At 39.0% G+C, this 26225-nt stretch overlaps 1 protein-coding gene across 3 annotated transcripts in view; it reads right to left on the bottom strand.

The window, feature by feature from the left end:
• FBXO11 (F-box protein 11) overlaps positions 1 to 26225 on the bottom strand; it is a 79724-nt gene that overhangs the window by 4242 nt on the left and 49257 nt on the right. For all 3 annotated transcript variants that reach the window (XM_087773647.1, XM_087773646.1, XM_009471209.2), the window contains exons 8-19: positions 21214 to 21320; positions 21004 to 21115; positions 15805 to 15911; positions 15582 to 15719; positions 4100 to 4317; positions 3694 to 3779; positions 3518 to 3612; positions 2315 to 2437; positions 2124 to 2209; positions 1702 to 1778; positions 1447 to 1590; positions 423 to 533 (exon numbers count right to left, since the gene is read on the bottom strand). In XM_087773647.1, coding sequence (XP_087629773.1) covers positions 423 to 533; positions 1447 to 1590; positions 1702 to 1778; positions 2124 to 2209; positions 2315 to 2437; positions 3518 to 3612; positions 3694 to 3779; positions 4100 to 4317; positions 15582 to 15719; positions 15805 to 15911; positions 21004 to 21115; positions 21214 to 21320 — 1404 coding nt within the window. The remainder of the gene's footprint in view (positions 1 to 422; positions 534 to 1446; positions 1591 to 1701; positions 1779 to 2123; positions 2210 to 2314; positions 2438 to 3517; positions 3613 to 3693; positions 3780 to 4099; positions 4318 to 15581; positions 15720 to 15804; positions 15912 to 21003; positions 21116 to 21213; positions 21321 to 26225) is intronic.

Genomic DNA, 26225 nt, shown 5'->3' with positions numbered 1-26225 from the left:
GTTTGTAAAGTGAGAAAGTTGAACTCGAGATGCAATTCAAATCTCTAAAATGTATATTTGCTCTGTTTCCTAGGTTTTTAAGCAGTGATAAAATATTCAAACCAGCATCCAGCAGATCAACTATGAATACGTCCTAGACAATTTTATCAATTACTTCTAAAACAGCAATGAAAAAGTATTTCACAGAAAAATGAGAAGGCAGAATATGTGTTGTTTCTCAACATGCTAGTAATTCCAGAGACTGCTGTAAAGATATTCTGGCTGCAAGTCTGAATTCTCAAATGATTTCTAGAATACACTGAAGGATATCCCAATCTCTGTTAAAATGTCTAAATACCGTGGGGTAAAGAAAGTCAGGTTAGCTTTGTGAAGAACTCAGTCTAAGCTCTAACACTTCAGAACTTGATTTAAACAGCACAAACCTGCAGCAAATCCATCGAATATTCGATTTTTCCTTAGCACCGGGTGGCTATTGGTGCTGATAAGAACACCGGCTTGAGCATTCCTGAAGATATCATTCTCTTCCAGAAGACCTGTGACAGACCAACAAACACGACGTTGGAGCTTGTTAGCGTTTCCTTACCTGTAACCATTCTGTGAAATATTTTCAAAAGATCTCATCTATCATCATCCTGCTAATTCCTTTCATTCGGGGAATACCCACCAATAGCACTGAAGTTAGTGATACAAGTTTAAAGTCATTCTCAATGTATAATCACGTAAGTGTATTTTTTCAGTATACCAAATAGAATTTGGGATTGTATGCACCATTACAGAAAACTCTGTTTTATTTTTGAGGAAATACTAAGTCTTTTCACTTTCCAAAATCTCTCTGGTTCCTGTCTTCTAAAACGAGCAGTCTGCCAAAGCAAAGCTTAACTTGCATTTTTGTTATTGCAGGACAGGATTACTTTAAAACGCTTAACTTAAAATTAAAGCTCATTTACAGCAAGTGATTACCTACAAAATATCAGAAGCCGATATCAAGACACACAACAGTCAGGGGATCTCGGAGGAGAACCACTTCTAAATTTACAAGTACACAGGAGATTCCTTAAAGATCTGCCTTTTTTTCCGCTAAATCTTTGACACTGGCAGAACCCGAACTGTTCAGATGCAGGATTTTGGCTACATGACTTGAATTCAATACTGTCTTTCAGTCAAATGGCAAAGCTTACAAAAGCAGATGGGATAAAAGGACTGTCCTAAGCAGCAATCTAACAGTCGTCTTGGATGAGATTAATTACCTCTCTGCCTCCCACAGATTTCAGTATTACTGATGTAATTAGGGCTAAAAAGCATCAGTCTATGTTCATTATAACTATTTTATTACTTCAGAAGACAAGAGCTAGGTTTCTAAAGAGCACTTTAAAAAGGACACTGCTTAATCTGAAATTAAACTCTTATCCAGAATATTCAGTATACACCAGTAAGGGAAAAAACTACCTCTTCCCCCATTAAATATACAGATGCCTCCATCTCTTCCATCATGGATTTTATTTCTTCTTAGTGTAGGATTACTGTCTGTTTTAATCCATACACCAGCCATTGCATTATCAAAAATTTCATTGTCTTCTATAAATCCAAGCCCTAAAATTGAAGGAAGGGTGGAAAAAAATAAAATCAAAAAGGATAATAAATGGGAAGAGGTAATATTGCAGAACATAAACAATTTTGGATAAACGTGAAAAACAAACTTACCAGAATTATAGACAAGAATACCACCATTCTGACCACCCCAGATCTTGTTGCGTCTAATTTTGGGGTTGCTTCCAGTTCTACACAGAAACATAAACAAAGAATTATTTAAACCACTTTACTACCTCCCAAGGCCAAACGTTTAAAACACCTCTACAGAAGCACCCCATAGATCTCACTGCTTAAAAATCTTATTAAGATACAGTTATTTCCAAACACGCAAACATGCGTTAGCTTTACAGACTTCAAGGGCCACAGATTCTAGGCTGTAAAATAACTCTTATAAGTTGAAGCAGAGGATATTCAGACATATTGGATTTCAAGAAAAGTTATTTTTAGGAACAAAATGACAAGAACTGTTAAAAAGACACGAGAGCATAAAACAAGCTATGTCTGTTTTGACATAAAATCAGAATACATTTTACCTTATCTGAACCCCTGAGTACATGTGATTATAGATGTCGTTGTCTTCTAACACGCCATGTCCATTGTCATAAAAATAAACTCCAACCTAACACATTGAGAATTAAATTATTAGTTCCAAAGTAATGAAGTATAAAAACACAGAAGAACTTTCTTCTCTATGGCCCTGTTGTAACCCCAGAGCAAAACTCACCTGTTTCCCACTGTGTATTCTGTTTCTCCTCAAGACTGGAGTGCTCCCTGTTGTCACCCAGACTCCAGCCAAAGTATTGCTGTAAACTTCATTTTCCTCAATCACACCTTGTCCTTTTTCATGCTAAATACAAGACAATTTAAGAGTTGAGAAAACCTGCAAACTGCCAATACTGTTTTTCTGGCTGTACCCATCCCTCCCCAACACGGTTTCTTTACTGTAGCAAACTAATTCTTTTCTATTTGAGTACGTATTTTCACTTTTTTTTTTTTTTTAAGTAAGAGTAGATCATGATTTTGAACGTTTGCCATGAAACGAAGAACACTCTGCATGTAAATCATTGTATTTCAAGGCTCTGCAGTAATATTTGCAAATCTCTGCTAGCTGTTGGTAGAAGAGGTACCTCCCCCATGCCATGCAATCGGATGAAAGCTGTGGCACTTGGCACTTAAACCTACACCCAGCCCTGTCCACCAGACTGACAACACATTGGCATGTCTCTTACGGTAACTATCTTTCCCACGTGTTTGTGCTTAAAGCAAAGCAACAGCATTCTTGGTCAGGGTAAGCTGTTCTGGTTAGATTTACAGAATGAACAGACGAAGCTGCACACTTGCAGCATTAGCTGAACCTTAGGTAACTTTTGGCAGAAAAAGATACACAAATATTTCTCAAAATCTGATATTGCTTAAGGGAACCTGACAGCTCTTTCAGTTCAATTAGCAGAGCCCTTGCACACGCTGGAAATTGCACTTTATTCCTCACTTTTACAATACACGACCGTACAGCAATTGCAATGTATGTCATCCTGAAGGCAAAGAAAAAATATTTTCTGAGGTTAGTGGTAAACACATTACACTCCAAAAAAGCTGAACAGATTCCTAATTTTTTTTTTTTAATAATGACAAACTCCTGTGAAAACTAAGCCTTTAAAAAGCTTTTAACCAAGAAATGGTGAAATTCTGTCATCTATCCCATTTTAAATTTTTAACTCTACAATAGCAATAATTTAGTGACATTCATAAGAGCCTTCATCTTTCAAATATCAGCACCAGCTTCAGTCTATTACAATTAACCTAAGTTTATAACGTAAGAAATTCAATCATTGTAAGTACAATCAAACATTTTACATAAGAGTACCTTTTCCCAACGTTTATATGAATGGAAAACAAGTTTGTATGCCTGTTTGTAGGTAATACTTACTACGTAAATTCCACCATGTTGACCATCATGAATCTTGTTGTGTCGAACTATGGGACAGCTGTTTGTTCGAATCTGTATCCCCGCTAATGCATTACCTGTTAACAAAAATGTTATTTAATATAACTTGCATACTCATTTTTCTCAGAGTTCAAGATGCAATAAGCAAATTAGCTTACCATAAATGTCATTTCCTTCAATAAGGCCTCTTCCATCACCAAAGATATAAACACCACCTTGATTCCCATTAAAAATGGCATTGCCCCTAAGAAACAAAAGTATCCACATTATGACGTGATTATAATACACTGTACAATACTATACATGTATGTAGTGTCTAGGAGTGTACAACATTCAGATTTAAAATAAGAGAATTTATGTTCTGTCGCTTTGAGAAATGCACACTTCCAAGTATACAGGCAAATAAAAAAACGCAGTTCAACCGAACACAGACAGCAATCTCATTTTTACATATATGGGAGTATTTACAGTTCATTATAAATAAATGAAATAAAATTGCACTTTTTCCCATCCCCATCAAATCTCTTCTTCTAAGTAGTAAAATATCAATGAGGAAAACAATACCTTATTGTTGGGTCACTGTTTGAGGTAATCCAAACACCTGCAAAATTGTTTGCATAGATTTTGTTCTCTATGAATTGTCCTCTTCCTTTTTCATGAACATAGATTCCTCCAGTCTGGCCGTGATGGATTTCACATCGAACCACCGTAGGATTGGCATATGCTTTCACTTCAAAACCTGCTATCCTGTTTCTATGTATGTTGCAGCTTTCAAAATAACCCTTAAGACATAAAACGTGCAGTTTCCTGTAAAAATCCTTTTACAAATGAAAGCTATTCCCTACCGTCCCTCCCCTCTAAATACAATCCTCATTTAAAAAGGAAACAGTACCAAAATTGACAATATATAAGTACTTATATAACTAATTAAAACAGCTACTGCCACTATATCATTTTTTCCCCCCAAATAAAATACTGTTTCAAAGACAGTGTTTGCATTGCTATTTATTACAACCCATGGAATACCAAGAAAAAATGGCAACTCTGGATATGGCACCTCGAAGAGGACTGAATATCAGGTTTCCTTAGCAGCTCCTAAGGATCAGACTCCTTTCAAAGGCCATAAAGCCCATAGGTCCAATATAAAAAAAAAGACAGTGCTACGGAGAAGACTACCTCCTTATTTTCAGACCTAGAACCATATATATTTGGTAAGAATATGATTTATTTAGGAAGAAGTATCCTAAATTTCTTTGAAATAACTGGACAGAATAAATAGATATGGATGTGGGAGATGAGTGATTTTTCCACGGCTGGACTGGTCTGAGCAACCAACTGGTGAACTCCCCCTCCCCCCTTTTTTAAAATGGTGTACACTTCCACTTAGACACTGCAATAGTAGTAGTAGGCCTACAACAAAGCTATATTTAAACATGCTTTATAAACAGCATAGCTATGGTGGGGGGGAAGACACGACACAGAGCCATCCCAGGCATGCTCCTTCTGCTATGCCAGCAAGCACTCGTGCAGCAGCACGATGAACTGGTCCGCGTGAAAATTCATCTGGCAAAAGGGTTGTTTTCTGCCCGATGACTTCTCCGATTCTAGTTCATTCTAGGGCCATGCAAAGTAACTGTGTCACTCCTTTCAGAGCATTTTTCTGACGCAGTTTTAGAACATTTTGATACTAAAATTCAACCTATTCTTTGAGGTGAACTTTATTGGTATTATATGCCCATTTTGCCCAACTATAAGAACAGAAACTAAACAACTGGAAGAGGAAGCATCTCTTATTGGAGATGTCAGACGATCGCTAAGTGATGTGTTTCAATTTGTGGATGGCTTGGATGCAAGCTCTTGAAATCTCTAACCCAGACTATCTCCAGCGGGCAGCTGCAGAGGGCAAGACTGAAAACAGAGCACGTGACATTCACAGCAGCACTCTGCTGCTGACAAACCACCAAAACTGCACTGTCCCTTACACCCAAGAACACACGGTTGAAAGATAACATGAACCAATCCTAGTTCTTTCTTTTCTCCTAGGTGTCTGTCTCTGTGCTCTGCAAAGCCATCTACAGTATACACAATCTATACGATTCCAGCAGTATCAGTCCTCATCACACAAAATATTACCTGCTTAATGAACTGATAACATGTACATCGGTAAAACATCTGACCCACAAGGAAAGGGACCCGACTTTCACTGATCTTTGTCACCCTCCTAGGCACCTCGCACAAATACTGTTTTTCCCGTAGCCGCTTAAGTTAGTTACTTAGTCTCGCTAATCATGAGACTTGTTTTACTTGCAAACTACAAAAAAAGCACAATTCCTCCTACTGCTCAGTGTAACTGGATTCCAGTGTTTGTACTCACATGACCTACTACCACGAGCACCTCAGTCCTGGAGTTTCTGCTATCTACCACACGGAAATTACTCAAGTTAGTGCCAACCTAAGTAGCAAGCACTCTGTTTCACTGTTGTGTTAGTTATCTGCTGTGAATTGCTAAGGGACTTCAAACATATTCTGATCACAAAAAAGCAGAAATACATACAGTTCAACGGGGAAATCAAGGCAGCATGTACTTCTCCCTACTCTGAGGGCTGCAGCCAGGAAAGGCACTGCATTGATCAAACGTTCTCCAAAAAAGTACTATCAGTGTGCACAGCTCAGCTCCCCAGGCCCCTCTGGGTGACAAATAAAAAAGTCAAATGGAAAAAGCCTACTTTCTGTAAATATTCAGAATATATTTTTTTCGAGGACTTAGGATTAGATTTCTTCAGAGTGAGTCAAGATGTTTTCAGAGTTCTCAAGGAAGCTACACATGAACAGACAGGGGAAGCTAAAGGAGATCTCCTCAGAAATACACCTTCACACCAACAGGCAATCTTTGGGACTTCTTATCCCAAAAGGAACCACTTTTTTTTTTTTTTTCCCTCATTTTCACTTAAAACAAAGCCCTCACAGAAGCTTAAGTAAGAAGACAATTTGGTATAAAGGTTAATCCTCTTAATGGAATACGTAATTTCAATTAAAATATTGCTATACATGGTCTGGTATCTTTTTAATTACTTCACACGTTATCTTCCCTTTGAGTGCCAAATATGTTGCTACTACAGCAACATGATGAGAGAGGAGAGGTATTTCAGATGCGCTTCATCACAGCCATTTCAGATGCCACGTGGAAGCTGCAAACAAGCAGAGCCTTTATCAGGTGGTCAGCAATATCGTTGCGAGCTTCATCAAGCACTGTTATTTAATAGTAAGGAAATTTTGGTACAAATACCTTTAATTCTTGAAAACAATACCATGTACGGTGTAACTTTTAAACTGGCTTGGAAATGAAGTGAAAGAGAAGGCTCTTTCACTTCTGCTTGTGTCCCAGTGTATCTACATAATATGCAACTTCAGAGAGGAACAGAAGAGGCATCTGTAGATTAATTGCCCGCTACATCCTAGAATACCATAACATCACCTGACAGCAGAGTACAAGTGTCATTTCTTCAAAAAGTAGAAAATGGAGCCTTCAAAATGATTGCTCTTCTACCTTCTTGAAAAAAGTAGGACCGCTGATTCAGAAGAAACTGAGAATTTCCTGTAAGCCTCTGTGAAAAAAGTGCTCCTCAAAAGGGGGAGAAAAAAAAAAATAAAATCTATATCTCAGATTCCTTTATAAGACTGACTGCTGGGTCAGAAAGTCAAGGCTTTCTGCTAGGTAAGATCCTATAATATTCAATATTCATAAAGAGAAACTGCATTAAAAAGTCCAGTCCACCTCAAGCAGAGTCAGCTTAAGCTGAACTGCTGACTTTGAGCTGATGCAGTTAAACCCAGCATATTTCTGCACGTGTTGAGACCATGTCTGAACACCACCTGTGTGCCTAATTACTAAACTGAATTCAGTTAAACCAACAGAATTGCTGTTTGTCAAAATCACATGCTCTTCCACAGTCCTGAGCCACCACCTCCTTCCCAGACAGCCTATCTCCTATGCTGTTCTCTGTCGAAACCAACAACTTCTTTGGCCCAAATTCACCCCCCCTAGGGAGAAGGGCTAAACTTATCTCAGTCTTTAAGATGCCCCCAGGCAATCTCTGGTATCTTTTCCAGCCATGACAGCTGCTCCCCTTCAAAAGGCACTGTTGTGCCTTTGAACTATATCCTCTATATCCTCTCAAAGACATCTTCCTTTTTTTTTTTTTTTTTTTTTTTTAAGTTATGAACTTCTGGATCCCAAGAAATAGCATATGGGTTCAGACAACATTTTCTTCTTGGAAAGTTAACAAACACTTTGTTAACAAGGAAATAAGAAGGACATTGTGTTTCTAAGTATGGGGTTAAATGATCTATTATCCATAGGGCCCACTAACACTGTTTGCAAACCCAAAGCTCACTGTCAGCTCCAGGTATAACCAGTAACACCATTAGAAACAGCCTGTTCCTTTCTTACCACTTCTGCCTAACAGCACAGGCGGGCTGCCCAACCTGCAGCTCTTAAGCTCCGTCCAGCTGTCGGGCAGCTCAAGCCCAGATCCTTTACGGAGATCCTGCCAGGCAGCTATTAAGGTCAGGAAGGTCAATACTCCTCCTCTGCACAGAGGGATTGCAAGCGTTATATTGCCTCCACCTCCTTCTAAGAAGGATTTTCAAGCATGCTGGGTATTTTACTTGTGTTTTGTGATGGTTTCTGGTTATAATTCATCAGCTAGCAGTAGAAGAACCTGGAGGACGCAGAACCTGGCAGTGCCAGGATTGCTTAGTAAGAAGAGCAGCCCCCTGTGATTAACAAGGAAGAAGGAATAAGGGTAACCTTTTACCACATGCATCCATCTTACACAAAAATATCAAGTGTAAGGAGACTCAAAATACCTTAGCAGTAGCTTTCTGCTTGAAAAATCCCAAACATTTAAAAAGTAGCTCTGTACAGCAAATTTATTTAAAATACCAGGCAAAGCATTAGCTGTGGGCACAAGATGATGGCTACAGTGCCAGAAAGTGTGGGCAAGAACACACTGCTGCAGCATGTTAAGATCTGAGCAGAGAAAGTAATCACGAACAGAGAAACACCACAGTAATGGTAATTAATAATGTTAAGTAATTAATAATGGTAAGTAATAATGTTTCCACACAGTACTTAGTGTACAGAAAAAGTTGACGTGATGACAAAGAAGGGTTCCTGCGCAGCTGGACAAGCTCAGAAGACTTTTTACAACAAAACTAACTCAGTATATGAACCTGGATTTTTTTGTTTTTGCTTTCTGCATTTTTTTCTAGTCTAACGAAAACTGCTTTGAAATGCATTAGGGTTAAAACTTGTAACTGATGGGATTTTGCTCACTGCTTTTGTTTTCAGAGGAATTTTTTCCCCCATGTATTTCTAAAAGGACTTTTTTTTTTTTTAATACCTGTATTGTTTAAACAGTAATATGAAACACCTCTGCATTTCTTTAACATTGTGATCTTTGAGACAGAGGAAAAAAAAAATAGAAAAAAAGAATTGTGCAAGCTTTAACACTTCCTAAATATTTAATGACACTTGTATTCCCAACAGGGTAAGAAAAAAACCCAGGAGACCAAGATAAAGAAATGAACTGCTAAATAGTATCTGACTCTGTATCAACTTAATTAGATAGCAATAATAAGTATGACTGACAGCATAAAAAATATGTTTATAAAAAATTTGCCTCCCAAAGCCTGGAATGATCTTTATTTGAGAGCTGGTGGATTTTATAAAAATCCAAATGCAGCATAAAGAAAACCACATTCAAGACGCAAAACAAACCCTTTATTTTTAGCGCATAGGAAAAATTTGCTATTGCAGCAAAAGGCCAATGGAGTTTTTCTGTAGTCTGTATAGAAACTGGCATAAGCTTCATTCATATTTTTTGGACTTTGTATACCCACTTTAAAATTATCTGATTTGTAGTATTTAAAAGACTGAGCTGCCAACTAGTCACAATCACCCAACTTAGACACATGCTACTATACTTTTCTTTCATCAAAAAGAAAAAAAAAACCAAAACAAAACCAAAAACAAGCAATAGTGCTATATTTCTCATTTGGGAGCAATGGAAATGAAGACTGTTATGCCTAGATCTCAGCTTTAAACTATAAAATCATGCTTATTCTTACAGTAAATCGGAACTTCTCTGTTGTTTGCAAACAGCTACTAAATACAGTTTATGACAAATGTCTGGTAACTCGTCTCAGGCAACTGGCAAGAGAGGTCAGCGTAAGGAACTGAGGGCTGCCAATGCCATGCCGCATTTTTAATGCCTGCTTGTTAAACATTTGGCACAAGCACTAAGGCAAACATCAGGGTATTGCCCGTTTAGAAGTAAGAGGTTAAGTTTCTACAAGTATCAAAACACAAAGAACAGTCTGAGAACATGAAACCGAAAAACAAAGCAGTCTTGAACCTTTCAGAGCCAGCACTCCAGCACAGAAACCCACGGGAAAAGAACACGTAGGGTAGGAATTCAGCGCTGGAATGTACTTATCCCATGTCACAGTCACAAGCAATGGGGAAAAAAAAAAAAAACACACACCCAAAAATAACAGAAGGGAAGTGAGAGAAGTGAACATAGAAAAATCCATTAATTTGTTTAGGTGTGTAGGATTTGTATCTGAAAGATACCACGTCACTTAGAGTATGTAAATATTGCCAACAATGTCATTTCATCAACTCTATCACTAGCATGATACAGGACAGAGGACACTGCCAAAAGCAGACCGAGATGGAAGGGGGAGGGCGGGGGGGAATCTTTCAAAAGGAGTTTATGACTAAGAAAGATTTCAAAAATATTTGCAGCTGAGATAAATATTATTCACATGTTCTCTTTAGTGTGCTAGTGTTTCCTTTAAACAAAAAGGAAAAAATTATTTCTATTCTATTTTGCTTGTGATATCACACTGATCACAGCATTGGACAGGTATTCCACCCATAAGACAACAGATCAAATACACTTTTATTTAAAATGAATCAAGTGAATTCAGTCTGGCTTTTATTTTTTTTTAATATTTCAATACTCATATTTAATATTTATACTTCAGTACTTAAACAAGAAGCAGCTCCAGGCTTTCCAATTAACCCTCAAGCCTACATACAGACATCTCCCCTCCAAGAGTTATTGAAGCACTTTCCTTTACCAGCTTTTCTACAGCTGAAATCTCTTCATTACATGTTTCCGAGCCTGTTTACGTCTTGGAGGGTTGTATGGATATATGTATCCACTGAAGCAGATTAGGATTACTTATACAATATGTTAATGCTGCTTAAATGAGGCAGTGGCAGTATCCAAACAATGAGATAATATAAACCAAAGACATAACATCTTAAGTTTGCCGCTACTCTTTGCAAAATGGCCAAACAACGACATCTCTAAAGAATACAAAATGATGTAAAGAAATCTGTCAGAAGACCGCTAGAAGGGAATTCTTCTGGGCTGGTATAATCTTGCTGAACACAGAACAAATATGCTCCTTAGGATGGAACTAAGGGAGTGGAGAAGAGGCACCTAACAGAGCAGAATCCCACCACATTTGACCTTCCACTGACAAGATTTTATGCCAGCAGCAAAAATAACAGCACTCTATGACCTCTTTACCTTCCACTGAGACCAGAAAACTGCAAATTCAACAGCTACAACTAGCACTGCATTGCTCCTTTACCCCTACCTCCCCAGCGACTTGGGTGGAAAGGGGAAAGGCCTCACTAGTTTCTACCCACAGTGGATTTTCTGTTAATACTATTTCTAGACTGCCAACGCTCCTGAAGAACCTGACCAGATCTGGGTTAGAACTAAAGCAACAGAACAAGTACTTACACGGGAAGGACGATATCCTAACAAAGGGAAAAGAGATCCACAATTTAGTGAGCCTAAAAACAGCCAGTCAGGGATCCAACTATTGATCTTCAAAAACCAGCTGCTTCTCTTCTTCCTCTTATCCACGAGAAAACTACATGTTATTTTTCTGAAAGCTTGCTACGTTATGTATTAGCTGTAATTGCATTAATCATTCATCAAAATTATGGAAATTTATTTCCCCAAAGAAATGCCTTATTACAAGAGATTATTATTTAATTCAATAGGCATCTGAGACCTAGCCAACAGTCCTCCAACACATTAACACAGTGTAGAAAACCCTCATGTTCAGCAGGAAAGCTAAAGCAATTCAGTACCTGAATTAAGAAAGATTTTATTTAGGAATAAGATTACTTTAAAATGGTAGACTACAGTTTCCTTGGAGCAAGCATCAAATGAGTCTAAGTTAAAAATGATTATCTACTGTAGTTAGATCTCTGAACATACTAAATTGGGGGGGCGGGGGTGAGGGGTGGTGACAGCAAGACGAAATACATGAGAGATACGGAAGGAACAGTGGATCCAAAGGTCAGGAGATAAAATGAGAAAATTGAAAGGAGAAAACAGAGGTCCGGTCTACACCCAAGCTATGTCTGCAAAAGTGTGAAAACACTTGGGACTCAGCTAGTCAAAGCCATTAATGTCTAATGCTTGCATTTTTACAGGTATTTTTTTTACAAGAATTAATTATCTTTCTCAGGGACTAAATAAGATCTACCAGTAAAACTACTATTTCGACGATAAAAGACATTTACTTACAGAAGAACATCTGTGGATATAACATTTCAGGTCTAATTATGGTCTTCTTGCCAAAGAACAGACCTAGCATATATTTAGCCATAGCTAGGCAAGCCACGTGTCAGGTAGTAAGGGCAGGAACAAAATGTATGGCGGGGAATATGCACTAGCATCCCAGAGTACATGAAACATCCGCTGGTTTGGCTGACCTCATCCTTCAGCAGCGTTCTGAAATCGAGTCTGTTGCAGTGAGGTTTTCATTACAGCAGCAGCACAGCACCAGAGAAGAGGTTCCTATTTATCTACAGTACCTTTAAAAACGCAACCCTCAAAGCAACTGACTATATAGTTTATTATTCCCTATCACCAAAGCTACAGGCAATCCATGTCCTGCAGCATCCAACACCTACAGCAAGATAATCAAATTCTGTGGTATCCTTGTGAAGGCAAGAGGGAATCTGAAATCATGTTGATTTTGAACATCACACTTGATCCGACAGTGAGCAGCATTAACTTCAGCATCCCTTATTTAGTTTGACATTTAGTTCACCGCACTCTGATCACATTTTGTACTTTTTATGTGTGTAATTTTCATAGAATCATAGAATAGTTTGGGTTGGAAGGGACCTTTAAAGGTCATCTAGTCCAACCTCTCTGCAATGAGCAGGGACATCTTCCACTAGATCAGGTTGCTCAGAGCCCCATCCAACCTGACCTTGAGTGTTTCCAGGGATGAGGCATCTGCCACCCCTCTGGGAAACCTGTGCCAGTGTTTCACCATCCTCATTGTAAAAAATTTCTTCCTTATATCTAGTCCAAATCTACCCTCTTTTAGATTAAAACCATTACCTCTTGTCCTATCGCTACTGGCCCTGATAAAAAGTTTGTCCCCACCTTTCTTATAAGCCCCTTCTAAGTATCGAAAGGCCGCAACACGGTCTCCCTGGAGCCTTCTCTTCTCCAGGCCGAACAACCCCAACTCTCTCAGCCTGTCCTCATAGCAGAGGTGTTCCATCCCTCTGATCATTTTTGTGGCCCTCCTCTGGACCCGCTCTGACAGGTCCATGTCTTGCCTGTACTGAGGACTCCAGAGCTGGATGCAGTACTCCAGCTGGGGTCTCACCAGAGTGGAGTAGAGGAGAATCACCTCAACCTGCTGGCCACGCTTCTTCTGAGGCAGCCCAGCATACAGCTGACCTTCTGGGCTGCAAGCACACATTGTCAGCTCATGTCCAGCTTTTCCTCCACCAGTATCCCCCAAGTCCTTCTCCACAGGGCTGCTCTCAATCCCTTCATCCCCCAGCCTGTACTGATAACAGGGGTTGCCCCGACCCAGGTGCAGGACCTTGCACTTGGCCTTGTTGACCCTCATGAGGTTCACATGGGCCCACTTCTCGAGCTTGTCCAGGTCCCTGTGGATGGCATCTCGTCCCTCAGGCATGTCAACCGCACCACTCAGCTTGGTGTTGCCTGCAAACTTGCTGAGGGTGCACTCGATCCCACTGTCTATGTCACTGATGAACATATTAAACTGTACTGGTCCCAGTACAGACCCCTGTGGGACACCACTTGTCACCGATCTCCATCTGGACATTGAGCCGTTGACCACTACCTTCTAGACCTGACCATCCAACCAATTCCTCATCCACCGAACAGTCCGCCCATCAAATCCATATCTCTCCAATTTAGACAGAAGAATGTTGTAGCGGACTGTGTCAAAGGCCTTACAGAAGTCCACATAGACAACATCCATAGCTCTTCCCTTGTCCACTGATGTAGTCACTCCATCACAGAAGGCCAGGCAGGTTGCTCAGGCAGGATGTGCCCTTGGTGAAGCCACACTGGCTGTCTCAAATCACCTCCCTGTCCTCCACGTGCCTTAGCATAGCTTCTAGGAGGATATGTTCCATGATCTTCCCAGGCTCAGAGGTGAGGCTGACAGGTCGGTAGTTCCCAGGGTCCTCCTTTCTAGCCTTTTTCAAAATGGGTGCAATGCTTCCCTTTTTCCAGTCACCAGGGACTTCACCTGACTGCCAGGACTTTTCAAATATCATGGAGAGTGGCTTGGCAACTACGTCAGCCAGTTCCCTCAGGACCCTGGGATGCATCTCGTCAGGTCCCATAGAGTTATGCAGGTTCAGGTTCCTCAGGTGGTCATGAACCTGATCTTCTCTTACAGTGGGAGGGACTTTGCTCCCCCAGTCCCCATCTTGTTGTCCATCCACTTGACAGGTGTGGGAAGAGAGGTTGCCAGTGAAGACTGAGGCAAAGAAGCTGTTGAGTACCTCAGCCTTCTCCTCATCCATTGTTAGCAGTTTGCCAGTCTTGCTCATCAGGGAGGGTATGCTTTCTTTGACCTTCCTTTTCTGGCTGACACACCTGTAGAAGCCCTTCTTACTATTCTTTGCATCCCTTGCCAAGCTCAGCTCCAGCAGCGCCCTGGCCTTCCTGACCCCATCCCTACACAACCGTGCAGCATCCCTATACTCTTCCCAGGATACCTGTCCATGCTTCCACTGCCTGGGCATTTCCTTCTTGCCTTTTCGTTTGACCAGCAGGTCTTGACTCATCCTTGTCGGTCTCTTGCCTTCCTTTCCTGATTTCTTACACTCTTGCGCTCTATGGAAAGCATCCTTAAAGATCTGCCATTTTAAGACTGACTAGAAGGAAACTGCTCATTTTGCCAGCTGGGTGGGGGGAATTGGGACTTTGTCATTCAAGCAGGAAAAACAATGATTTGGCACTGTTTGGAAGACATGCAGAGCATTTTGCTAAAACAAATCAGCAAATAATCATCTTTTATTTCAGTGGCAAAAATCCATTCTGTTTATTTCAAGGGCTATGCAAACTCATTACTCACTACTTTAAATGTACTTGGAAGTTATCACCTTCATCCCACAAAACCAAACATTTTTATCAAAGAAGGCCTTAATTCTGAAACTAAATTCTGTGTTAAAATTCCACAACTAACTCCATGCTAGAAAAGTCCTCTTCCCTGGGAAGCTGGACATATTCTGTTTCAGAGATTTAACATTAAAATAAGACTGATTAAGTCTCCCCAGAGCATTTTATTGCATTTTTAAATCTTCCAGCACCTTATTTTTTGCTCTGTTTCAAAAGGAAAAAGAATGAAGCCATAGTGTAAATGTAAGCCTACCACTTACCTCCTATTTCAAGAGGTATTTTGTCACTGCAACACAATTCAATCTAACAGGCTGCCAATCAACTGCAAAAAGCTTGCTTAAACCTCTTTCAGCTAAAATTGTCTTTAAAGTGAAGTTGCCCACTGAAGGGCAAGAGAAGAACGGCAGGAATATTTTAAAATATCTGTTCACATAAAAAAAAATGTTTTTCTAAACATTTCTTCAATGACGGGTGAAATTTGAGGACTTTAGCTACACAACATCTATATTCCTTCCTTCAAAAGAAAACATATACATTACCATGCCATGGTCAAAAGTGAAAACGCCAACATCACGTCCATGGTGAATGTGATTCCGTCTGATAATGGGATTTCCGTGGTTTTTAACCCAAATCCCTGCTAACGCATTATTGGAGATCTCATTGTCCTCATATATTCCCTGAGAAATAAAAATGTAAATTAAGACGGGAATCAAGAACAGTAAACAATTTTATCAAAGTAAAGAAATTGATATCGAAAAATACCTGTGCATGGTCTGTAATATAAAGTCCAACATTTTCACAGTCGCTGATGTTACAGTGTTTAATAGTAGGACAAGCTCCCTGGCCACTAACACATACTGCAGAGCCAACTGGAAGAAAACAGTACAGTTACCATAGCTTCAAAGCATAGTGTATTTATAAATAGTCTGGTAGTGCTTTTGCAAGAAAAGTTAGTGTGAACTGATATTTAAAAAAGATTCGGCGTGCACAGTGCCAAAGCATTGCAAGCCACAGGGAGAAAAACACTGTCATCATTTTGCAGATGCAAAAAAACGAGGTAGGAGTTGCTTTAAAAATCACTCTGCCAAGGTTACGCAGCTGTGTACGATTGCCAGAATAGACAATAGTTTACATAATAATTCATGCTTATGAAAGTCCTCGCTCATTTATTTCCCTACATTAGGCCCACTGTATACTGACTGTTCACAACAGACAAAGGACACCAGAAATATAATAAAATTCTATGCTAATTACTGCCTTATTTTACTTCCCTTTAAACTTCCATAACCCAGTACTTCAAAGAGCCCAAACAAATAATAATTTTGTAGCATACAAAGACGCACTGTCTAACTAAAGATGAGCCAAACAGCACAACCTCGAGTACAGAACTACACATCGGAAACCAACAGGTCTCCTCCCAGCTGAATTACAAAGCTCCTTGCTGCAGCTCCTTGGATGATTTCAGCTACCATACCATTACCCAGAAAACAAACTCTTTTCAGGCAACTAGGACTCAAGCTGCTCAGGACTTCATCAGATCAGCTCGATTCCCTGAACTCCATGAGGTATGAAAAGGTGAAATTCTGCAGCCGCTAAAAATCAATGGCAGATTCGCAGTGATTTCAGAAAGGTAAGACCTCATCTCAAGGTATCTGGCCTATATAACACACACCTTCTCCGCAATTAAACATCACTAAATAAGCAAGCCAGTACATGCTCTACTAGTAAGTTTTCTTATTACCTTCTAGCACAGTACCACAAAGACTATACTTTAATAATTCATAGACTCATTTACAGAGCTTTTTTTTTTAAATCCTTAAGAAATTATTTTGATTGTCTAGTCTGACCTTATGAATAATACAGGCTATTATAATTCCCTGAATTAATTCCAGCCTCAATTCTAGTAGCATGAATTTCAGCACATATCTTTTAGAAACACATTTAATTTTGATTTGAATGTTTCCAACAACTGAGAAACCACCATAAAACTTGTTAGCTGGTTACAGAGTTGCTACCCTGTTAATTTACACTTTAATTGCTCATCTGAATTCCTCCAGCTTTAGCACCCAGTTACTGGTTCTCTTTGTACCAGTGTATGCCATGCCCAATGCAGGCACGTATTTAGTGCCAGCAATTTACTCCTTCAGCCTCCTCCTTGATAAAGTAACAAATTGCAGTCAGTATGTTTTTCATTACAACCGAAGTTTTCTGCTTTATCTTTTAGGACTTTTCATTGAACCGTTTCTAAGTTTTCAACATGTTGCTATGGTCACCAGGAAAGAGCACTTTATTCTGAAGCAGGACTAAGCAGAGGTGTAATACAGCCTCTCTACTTCTGCTCAATATTCCCAGAGGCATAACTAAGGATCACATCAATTCTTTTGGCCACTCGACTACACGAGGGCTCATATTTAGCTGTTTACCCACAATGACTCTTTAAGCTTTTCCCAGGAGAGAGGTTTATCACTTAAAATAGGAACAAAAACGAGTTGTGTGTATAACTTCACACTCATCCACACTAATGTGAATATTGTTTGAGCATCCATCTTCCAAAAAGGGCATAGCAACCCATCCTCCTGGTTATTTATACTACCCTAAGTCATCATTGTCTAACAAGTCTCTCTCATCAATATGTATTTTATTTCTTCTCTGCAGATCGTTGATAAAGTAGCCTTAAGTCAAGAAGTAGCCACAAAAAAGCCATTTAAAATTACCCTGAAAGTTATTTTTCGTCTATTTAATGTGTGCTCTGGTAATTCTGTAGAATTCTAATGTTTTAAGGCCCTATACATTGAAGGAAAATATTTCTCAAGCATCTATGTAATTATACCGGGACTGCTACCTTCTTTTAGTCAAAGAAAGTAATCAAAAACGCTAACAGCATGATGCAACCATTATAACTTTCTGTAAATACATATTAAATTGCTTCAATCACAAATTTTAAATTCTTGATTGACCAAACCCCCGCATTTACTATCTCATTATTCTACCCAGGATCAGTAGGCAGTACTACTTGCTACACTTCATCCTGTTGAGTCTCCCCCATGCCATCCCGTCCCCCCGCCCCGGACATACACCATCTCACCCAAGTTTCAAGTTACTGTTGATACATAATAGGAGCCCAGAATATTTCTTGGCCAGTTCTTTTTAAACTCCTGTATGATTTTAGAATGTCTATTTTTACAGCTGTTTAACCTCATCCATGGTTACTGTCAAGAGTGGAACGTATTTCATTATCCCTCTAGGGTATGAGCACATTTATCATTCCTGCCTATTCTCATTAAATATGGAACAAAAATTACACAACACTTTGCCATTCAAATTCTTCCATTCTATGATGGATCAGTATCACCACTAAAATTCCCTTTGTTCCCCAAGTTAAGACACAAGCACTGTCTCTTCTAGACAGATGTTGTATCTTGTCTTGTTTACCAAGTTCTTTTGGGGGGGTAGGGAGGTATTTTGTTTGGGTGTTTGTATTTTGGGGGGGTTTCCACCGTTTCCTGCAATTCATATTTTCCTATTTGTATTAATTGCTAATAACTTCTCATTTTTGTATTTCGTAATTGCTTTCACTCCCCGTTCCTCTACCTCTTTTGGTGACACTGAGGAACTGTGGATTTTTGGGAACCCGGTGTGATGTTCCAAAAGCATACCTCTATCACATTTTGCTTATTTAAATGAAAGCAATCTTTATTCTGACTCACTTCACTGGACTTCACTATTGATTGTGTGAAATTGGTCCTTTTAGAGTACCAAGCACGTGTATTACTGGTTTAGGCTTTATTTTGTTTACTCAGAACATAATGATTGCACACACTGAAGCAATACTTTAAAAAAGGCACATTGCCATCCACTATTTCTTTCCTCTATCAGGGTGAGGACTAATACAGATTTCCTCTACAAGGGATGCAATAGAACCTCTAGACTCAGGATCTTGCCATTTAAACTTTATTTAAAAATATTTCAAAGATGCTTTCGACTGGCAGCAAGAGACCTCCAGCTTAAATCACCCGCACTTACATAGCTCCCATCTTTACATATTACATACATTAAGAACTTTACATATGACAATGTAGAAATATGCTTTAATGCCATTAGGAGATCTACAGAAAGCACATCAAGCATGTGCTAGGAAAGAGGTTTTGAATGCTTATGGATCAATATTTCAGAGATGTCACTGACTTGGAAACAGTAAATGCCTTTTCTGGCAGACTGCCATTCTTCCTCCCTTTTTACACACACTCAGTACTTCCTGAGTAGCTTATAGCAAGGCTTGGTAGCATTAAAAAAGTCAACAAAAATTAATAATCAATAAGTGATGATAGTACAGCCTACGCACAGCCTCCACAATTGACCAGAAATTTTAACTTTGGAGAAGAAAAGCAACAATTCAATGCAGCAAACATTCAGAAATTCAGAGTACTGAAGAGGGCAAAAGTCCAAAATCCTCAGAAATAGTCTTCCATAATGAAAAGTGGTCACGAAAAAAATTATCAGAGCTTAATTTTAATAAACAACTTTCACAAAACCATCAAGACCTACTAGCTTATCTGTAAACACATGTTTCAATATGATGCCATGCAGCTCTTCAAGCTACTTTTATAACCAAGCTGAATGTGGTCCAAGAAACCAATCTAATTCCCCTCATTTGTTATCAGGGTCCCCAGTATTGGTATATAAGAATTTCCAGAACAAATTTTCTTCGTATACTTCGATTTCTCAGTATTTAGCATTAAACAAATAAATCAAGATACTGAGAGCAGCTAGCTGTCCTTTGTTCCTCTTTTTTCATTTTTAACACTTCCACATATTAGCTGATACGTCTCCAATAAAACAGATGGCGACACAAAGATTAGAGCTGCCTTGACCAAAAGTGAAGTAGTGTTTTATAGCCTGAAACCTCCAAGAAAAGAGCATACCTTCCTCAACAAGGCACAGACAAGGAATCCTTCCACCATTCTTATTACGGTTCCCTGCAGAATACCCTCCTCCATAGCTAGTACCAGAAAAGTGTAATTTTTATATCTAGTTGAAGATCTCCTTGTTTCCTTGCCTTTACGTTGAGCTGAGCAACCTTTATGCACAGCCTGCTGTGCAGATCCATTCCATTTCCCTAGCTGAACTTAGGTATATAGAGTTCATATTGCCATTTCCATGCGAAGACTCAGTATCTTAATTCTCCGGTACCTCTTCTTTCTGACACTCCAACTCCATTTCATCTGGTTGTGTTCAAACACATTAAACTTGCCATGTCTTGTGTCTAGCAGCTGCAAACTGCCATGTCTTCCTGCCAACGACTGTGAATTGCCATCCAGCCTCTCACTTCCACTTCCTCTGACCCTTTCTTTCCTGAATCTAGACTACCAATGTTTCCCAAATCAGGTGGTATAAATTCCTCATTATTTCTGATGGAAAAACGAGTCTAACCTTCCACACTATGCATTTCTTCTGCCTGCATAGCTAGGAACTCATACTTTGAGTATGTCACATCATTCCACTCTTGACAGGAAAGTGAATTTAGCTTAGCAGTTACAGCTCATGACTGTTTTAATGCCATCAATCCCAATACTGCATATTGCAATGAACCTAACTTAGAAGTCCCATGTGTGCCCCCTTCAAATGCCCTCTCCTGCCAGCTACAACTATATATACCCAAACCAGGTAAGTTTATATAAACTGTCACTTTTCAGGTTTTAAACTAACTGCCCAGAGAGTCCAAACTGATTCAAAGAGAAGACCAAGCATACATTATCACAAAGGTCTTGGACATGAAGAAGTCACTGTAATAATGCCATTTCAAGGCAAATAAGGCTGGCAGACCTGTATTAAACACCTGCATCAAAAAATGAAATATGCCAATAGCGATCATAATCAGTTTGTGTGCTGCTTCCATTTGCTGTGGTTAGTTTAGTAACTTTAAATACAGTGTTAATTTCAAACAATAAAAAGCCCACTAACCAGTACAAGTACTTCGAATAATACAGTGATCTATAATTGGACTGCAGTTCACGGTAATCTCTAAGCAGTGGTGTGCATTGTGGTGCTGAGCAGATTTGTCATCAGGGTTGAACTGAAAAAGGAAGACAACACAGAAATGTAGTATTTATTTAATTGTTCAGGCACTAAAATGAAATTATTAAAAGCTCTGCTGAAGTTTGAGATTCTTACCCTGATTGTCATATATCCAACATAGGCATCTTCAGAACCCTCCATAAAAACGAAGGTGGAATCTCTAGTGTTTTCTATTATAACTTTATCTGCTACTTTTCCAGGTGCTGTAAAGAAGACATTTATTAAGTCTTAGTTTATGCCACTGAAAAGAAATCCTCAAAAGACTTCTAGAATTCTGTTCAAAGCAACAAAGGAAAGCGAACACTATTCTTGGCACATAAATAGTCTTCATGTCAGAAGAATCTTAAACCAGAAAGTTTCAAAGACAATGAAGGAACTAGTCTTTAACTAAGACAATCTTGCACAATTTAATGTCTAGTATCATGAGAAAAATACTCTTTGTACAGAGCTAGTTTTTGACTACTACTTATTACAAACGGAATTAACAATTTAAACATGGATACCAGTCTAGAGGCACTGTAATTCTGTTACTAAGTACAATGTATTTTGGTATTCTAAACCCTTTTATTAAAGCTAAATACACACATTCCATCACTAATTTGAACCAATTTAAACAACTACTTAGTAATCTGCTCATGACCTACGAGTGACCTCCCCACACTTCTCAAATATAAGATTCAGAGTTTTGAATTGATATCCTCAATATTCTTTAGAAGAAAATCTTATAAAATTAGATTGAACTATACTTCTGAAAGCATGTACAGAAGGTTTCAAAATGGTTCACTTGCAAGTTCCCATAATCTGCAATCTGATTTCCTGCGTTACCAGCAAGGCTCTGCTCTATTCTTTATCCTTAATCCAAGGGAAGGAAATGTTTATATTGGTATGGCAACAGCCAGCAGAGGGAGCACAAGTTAACAACAGTCTTACATTGGTATAAATTCAAGGATTCTCATTCACAAGCACGATAGTTTGTCTGATTCAAAACTGCACATTAAATATGCAAGCCAGAAGAAGCCTTCCTCAATACATGAAATGTAAATATGGAAGTTTCACATACTATAGTAGATAACTTATCTGATAGCAATTTCAAACTATTCCCAACTTGAGACACACAAGCACAACCAGATATTTGCCCTAAATTCTGTACTTTATTGAAGAGCCTACGTACAGGATTTCTCATGAACAGACCTTTTTCTGTTGTCTGTTGACACTCGTACAGACAAGTGGTATGTCCTGTTCTTTATCACTCAGGCAGAAAGGTGCCAGTCAGAATGAAGCAACATTTACATCATTACCCAGCTTGTTCTCGCTATCTAAAAGCCAGATCTTTGCTTTCATTACTGCAGAGTTGCAAATATTTTAAGGTAGTCTAGCTCTTCTTCATACCACTATTCACTTAGTACTAGATAACAACTACAAGAGGCTTTGATGAGGACTTGTATCGTCATACAAAATACTTCCCTGTGGCCTGGTAACATTTCTATCTGTTCACCATGGTGTAAATGCACTGGCATACAGACATCAGGACACTTCAGCATCTGAGAAAGAATGGCACTGCAGTATTGCAGGTGAACCAAAACCAGAAAATAAATGGAGCCCTTAACAAGAAATAAGAGAGGCATAAATTAACATCAGAATTGTGGTCCCTCTTAGAGGGGCACGGAAAAATTGCAATTCACATTGGATGCTCTGAAATACTTTCAAACAGCAGAGAGATTTGTGGAATTGTGTTTGGAGGTGCTTGCCATACACTTGGATGATGTTCTCTACAGACATCTCCTTCCTCTCGGCACATGAGTTACTTTACATGTGTCTGAGTCTGGAAGGTCCCAGAATGCCCATTATGGAACATGCCAATTAGTAAGACTACTGCATTTAGATCCCCTCCAGGAAAAGGCTGAAGAGGGAAGGGGACTTGCTCAGCATTGGTTTCATTTTAACCGCATCAAAGAAATTCTCTGCAACATCCTATGGAATCTTTGCAAAAGAATTATTCAGAGAAATACCTGTATTTCAGCTTTTGGCTTAGATCGCTTTAGAAGAGAGAAACCAGTACAAGAAAGGGAAAAGAAAGAAAAGGGCCACTAATTTTGTAATTAAGCAAAATAGAACTCCTGAGAAGTCTATTTGCTGAAGTCTAAGGGAGTCATGTTCCACGGGATCGGAATTCATGCTCAGTTTAAGGACCAAGTTGAGACCATTTAGAAATAATTTAACAGAAATTCTACGATAAGGGACTGCCTGAAGAATTAAAAATTAACTGGATGTTGCTTCAGAATTCTTTTATTCCTCAAAAGGAATAAAACAATTTCACTTTTCAGTGCATTAATAGAAAAATAACTAGATTCTGCAGGAAATAATTGTGACTGTTAACAATTGTTATCAGGCAAAAAATGCAGAGGCCCTTTTAGATCTTGCAGTCTGTAAAATCTACAGCAAAGAACACAGCTCTATACTAGTCTAAAATATAATTTTCAATTCAAAGATGCAGAACGGGTATTTAAAGAAGAGTTTAGGCATGTGAAAATTCTCTCACACTCAAAAGTAAAAGAATACCTATTATGACAGTCTTTACCATTTTAGATTTTTCTACCCTTCAAGTTATAACAATTCTTCTTATTGTTTTTACTAATTTTTTTTTTGATTGGAAAATCCTTTGATAATCCCCTTTTCACTTACTTGCACATTATTTAAGTCAAATGGAAAAGAAAGGAAAAAAAATATGAAAGCTGTATCTCCTAAAATACAGAAAAAACATATTCAGTGAAGGTTCACAGATCAGGACACTGTCTGTGCAACTGCTGAAACTCAGCTATTAAGACGAGAGACTTCGTGTCTTGAGCGAGATGAGGACTCCATGGAAGGCTTGTATTCCTGCAGTCATCTGACACCCTCTCCCCAGCCTTGGAAAATACAGTTCTTTTAAGAAATTCATAGGTACTTCTGTCCACTGAACCAGATGCATTGATTTCCTTACAGGAGCTCTACTCTTGCTTCTTACTTGACAGTTCAGATAAGCCACAGTACTAGTAATACCTCCACAGGCTTCCTTCTGAACCTGACTCCTCTCCCTAGATTTAAGGAAAGAAATAAATAACCCCAAAATTAATCAGAACAACAAACCTAGAATACCAGGCATTACCCTGGAAGAACATTTTGCTTATATGAGAAAGCAGAAGCTTCTTGAAAGCTCTAGGTAGTAAAGCTGCCTTTCTAATAATGTTGTGCTTCTTCAGAAGCCAGCAGAAGAAACTATTAAAGAAATTCCAGTAGAACTGTGGAGAGATTTGGTGCTGCCTTAATCCTACCATTCTGAAAAGCATGCCAGACTGAACAGAGAAGAGGTAGTTCTCCAAGGCTTAGTGGTTCACCTTAATTTGTTTTCTTTTCCAGACAAATGAAAATTGACTCCCTCTACAATGTCACTGACCATTGAGTGGAGAAAGTCTGAGGAAGTGAAGAGTCAGCAGCGCCAGAAACTGAAATATAAATACATCTAGCATTTCTGGATTCCTCTTGGAGGTTTTGTTCCCTAAGACAGCTATTCTGTTACAAAAAATACACAATACAGATCCCTTGGTTTTAAAACTGTAGTTAAGATAACTGTTTTACTGAATAACTTAGGTTAATTCCAGTGGAAGGGAAAGCAGAGGGCCTTTCAAAACTTAAAAGGAGCCAGAGAACATGCAAAAGTTTAACCAGATATCAAAGATGTCATTTCAAGTTTCATGAAGTAATGGAGAAATTTTATATCTCAGGACAGTGCTGATCCAGTTTCTTCTGGATTTTAAACACTTCATGAATTTGACTTGCCCTGTTTGTACTGGCATCTATTGGTGTCATCCCCTATCTGAAACAGAAGCCGGGGGTATTTCAGCATTTGTCTAAGGCCACATCTGCATTAGCAAGCACTGCAGCATAACAGGAGTGGTACCACAGAGTGAAATAGTGCTGAGGATCAGATATCCACATCACATGCGTTGCAGGACAGGGAGGGTAGAAGAGACTGTGACTTTGGACTAGTCCCAGCCTGGTCCCTCTGACTGAACGTACACAAACTACTAGAGTGCAGTAAGAGTATTCCAGGAACACGTCTCTTAGATTAGTTTCATCCAAAAGGAATCCAGTTTGTGCTCCAAAACCTCTCCACAACACAAACCAAAGCCCTGGAAGTGGGGATGTTCAGGATGTTAGCTTCAGAAATATAGTCATGAACTGAAAAACTAATGTACTAACACAGCTGCATCTTGCAGATCTGCAGGGACAAGTTTTAAGACTAACACTGGAACAATCTGACTGCATTGCTCAAAACCATTCTCACCGCCAGGGCTGCAAAGCCCAGGCAAGAAGTGCCAGAATAGGCTCACTGAAGAACAGTTGGTATGCAGAACAAATAGATACCTGAAAAGAGGGATTTCTCTGAAACAAACAAACAAAAAACCCCACCCCCCAAAAAAGAAAAAAAACAAACAAACAAAAACCAAAACAAACAATAAGAAAAGCCACCACCACCCAGAAAAACCCCAACCAATCAAAAAAACACCAACCCAGACAGTGTCTCAGAAAAAGCAAGCATCAGGCAGTTCACTTCTGGGTCACCACAGGAGCAAGAGGTCCAAGATCTCTACCATACATTAAAACGGTCTAAATTCTTGCCATGCTATTGTGCTACTGATGATTAGCATGCTCACAGTAGGGAGAGGAAAGGCAAACAGCTCCACAAGCACCACGATTTGCAGCCAAGTTATATTAACTTTCTAAGCCTTTCCTATTCTGAAAGTCTTATTTCCTTCTCCATAAAGGTTCTCCTTTAGCAGAACAGTTGGGAGACGAACAGAGAAAGAACCTCCAGTCTCAGAATGTTTCTGCTGGATGCTCTCATTTCTTTCCTTAAGATGGAATCATGATGCTGAAGAAAATGGGACAGATACTAATTTGGGCTTGCTCCCACTGCTGGATTCTACTCAGGAGATAGGTTATATATAAACAAATTTCATAAGAACCACCTGAAAATTCCAACTGCAGTCATATAACTGAGTATACTTTCTGACAAATTCAATTTTTTTCTCCTAATGAAATAAAAAGACAAATAAGTTATTCCCAGA

This window comes from Nipponia nippon, unplaced genomic scaffold, assembly GCF_047370975.1.
Source record: "Nipponia nippon isolate SJK-2023a ecotype South Korea unplaced genomic scaffold, ASM4737097v1 scaffold_4, whole genome shotgun sequence".
In the NCBI taxonomy this organism is placed as follows: domain Eukaryota; kingdom Metazoa; phylum Chordata; class Aves; order Pelecaniformes; family Threskiornithidae; genus Nipponia; species Nipponia nippon.
The sequence above is the reverse complement of the archived record's forward strand: the minus strand, read 5'-3'. Positions and strand labels throughout refer to the sequence as shown.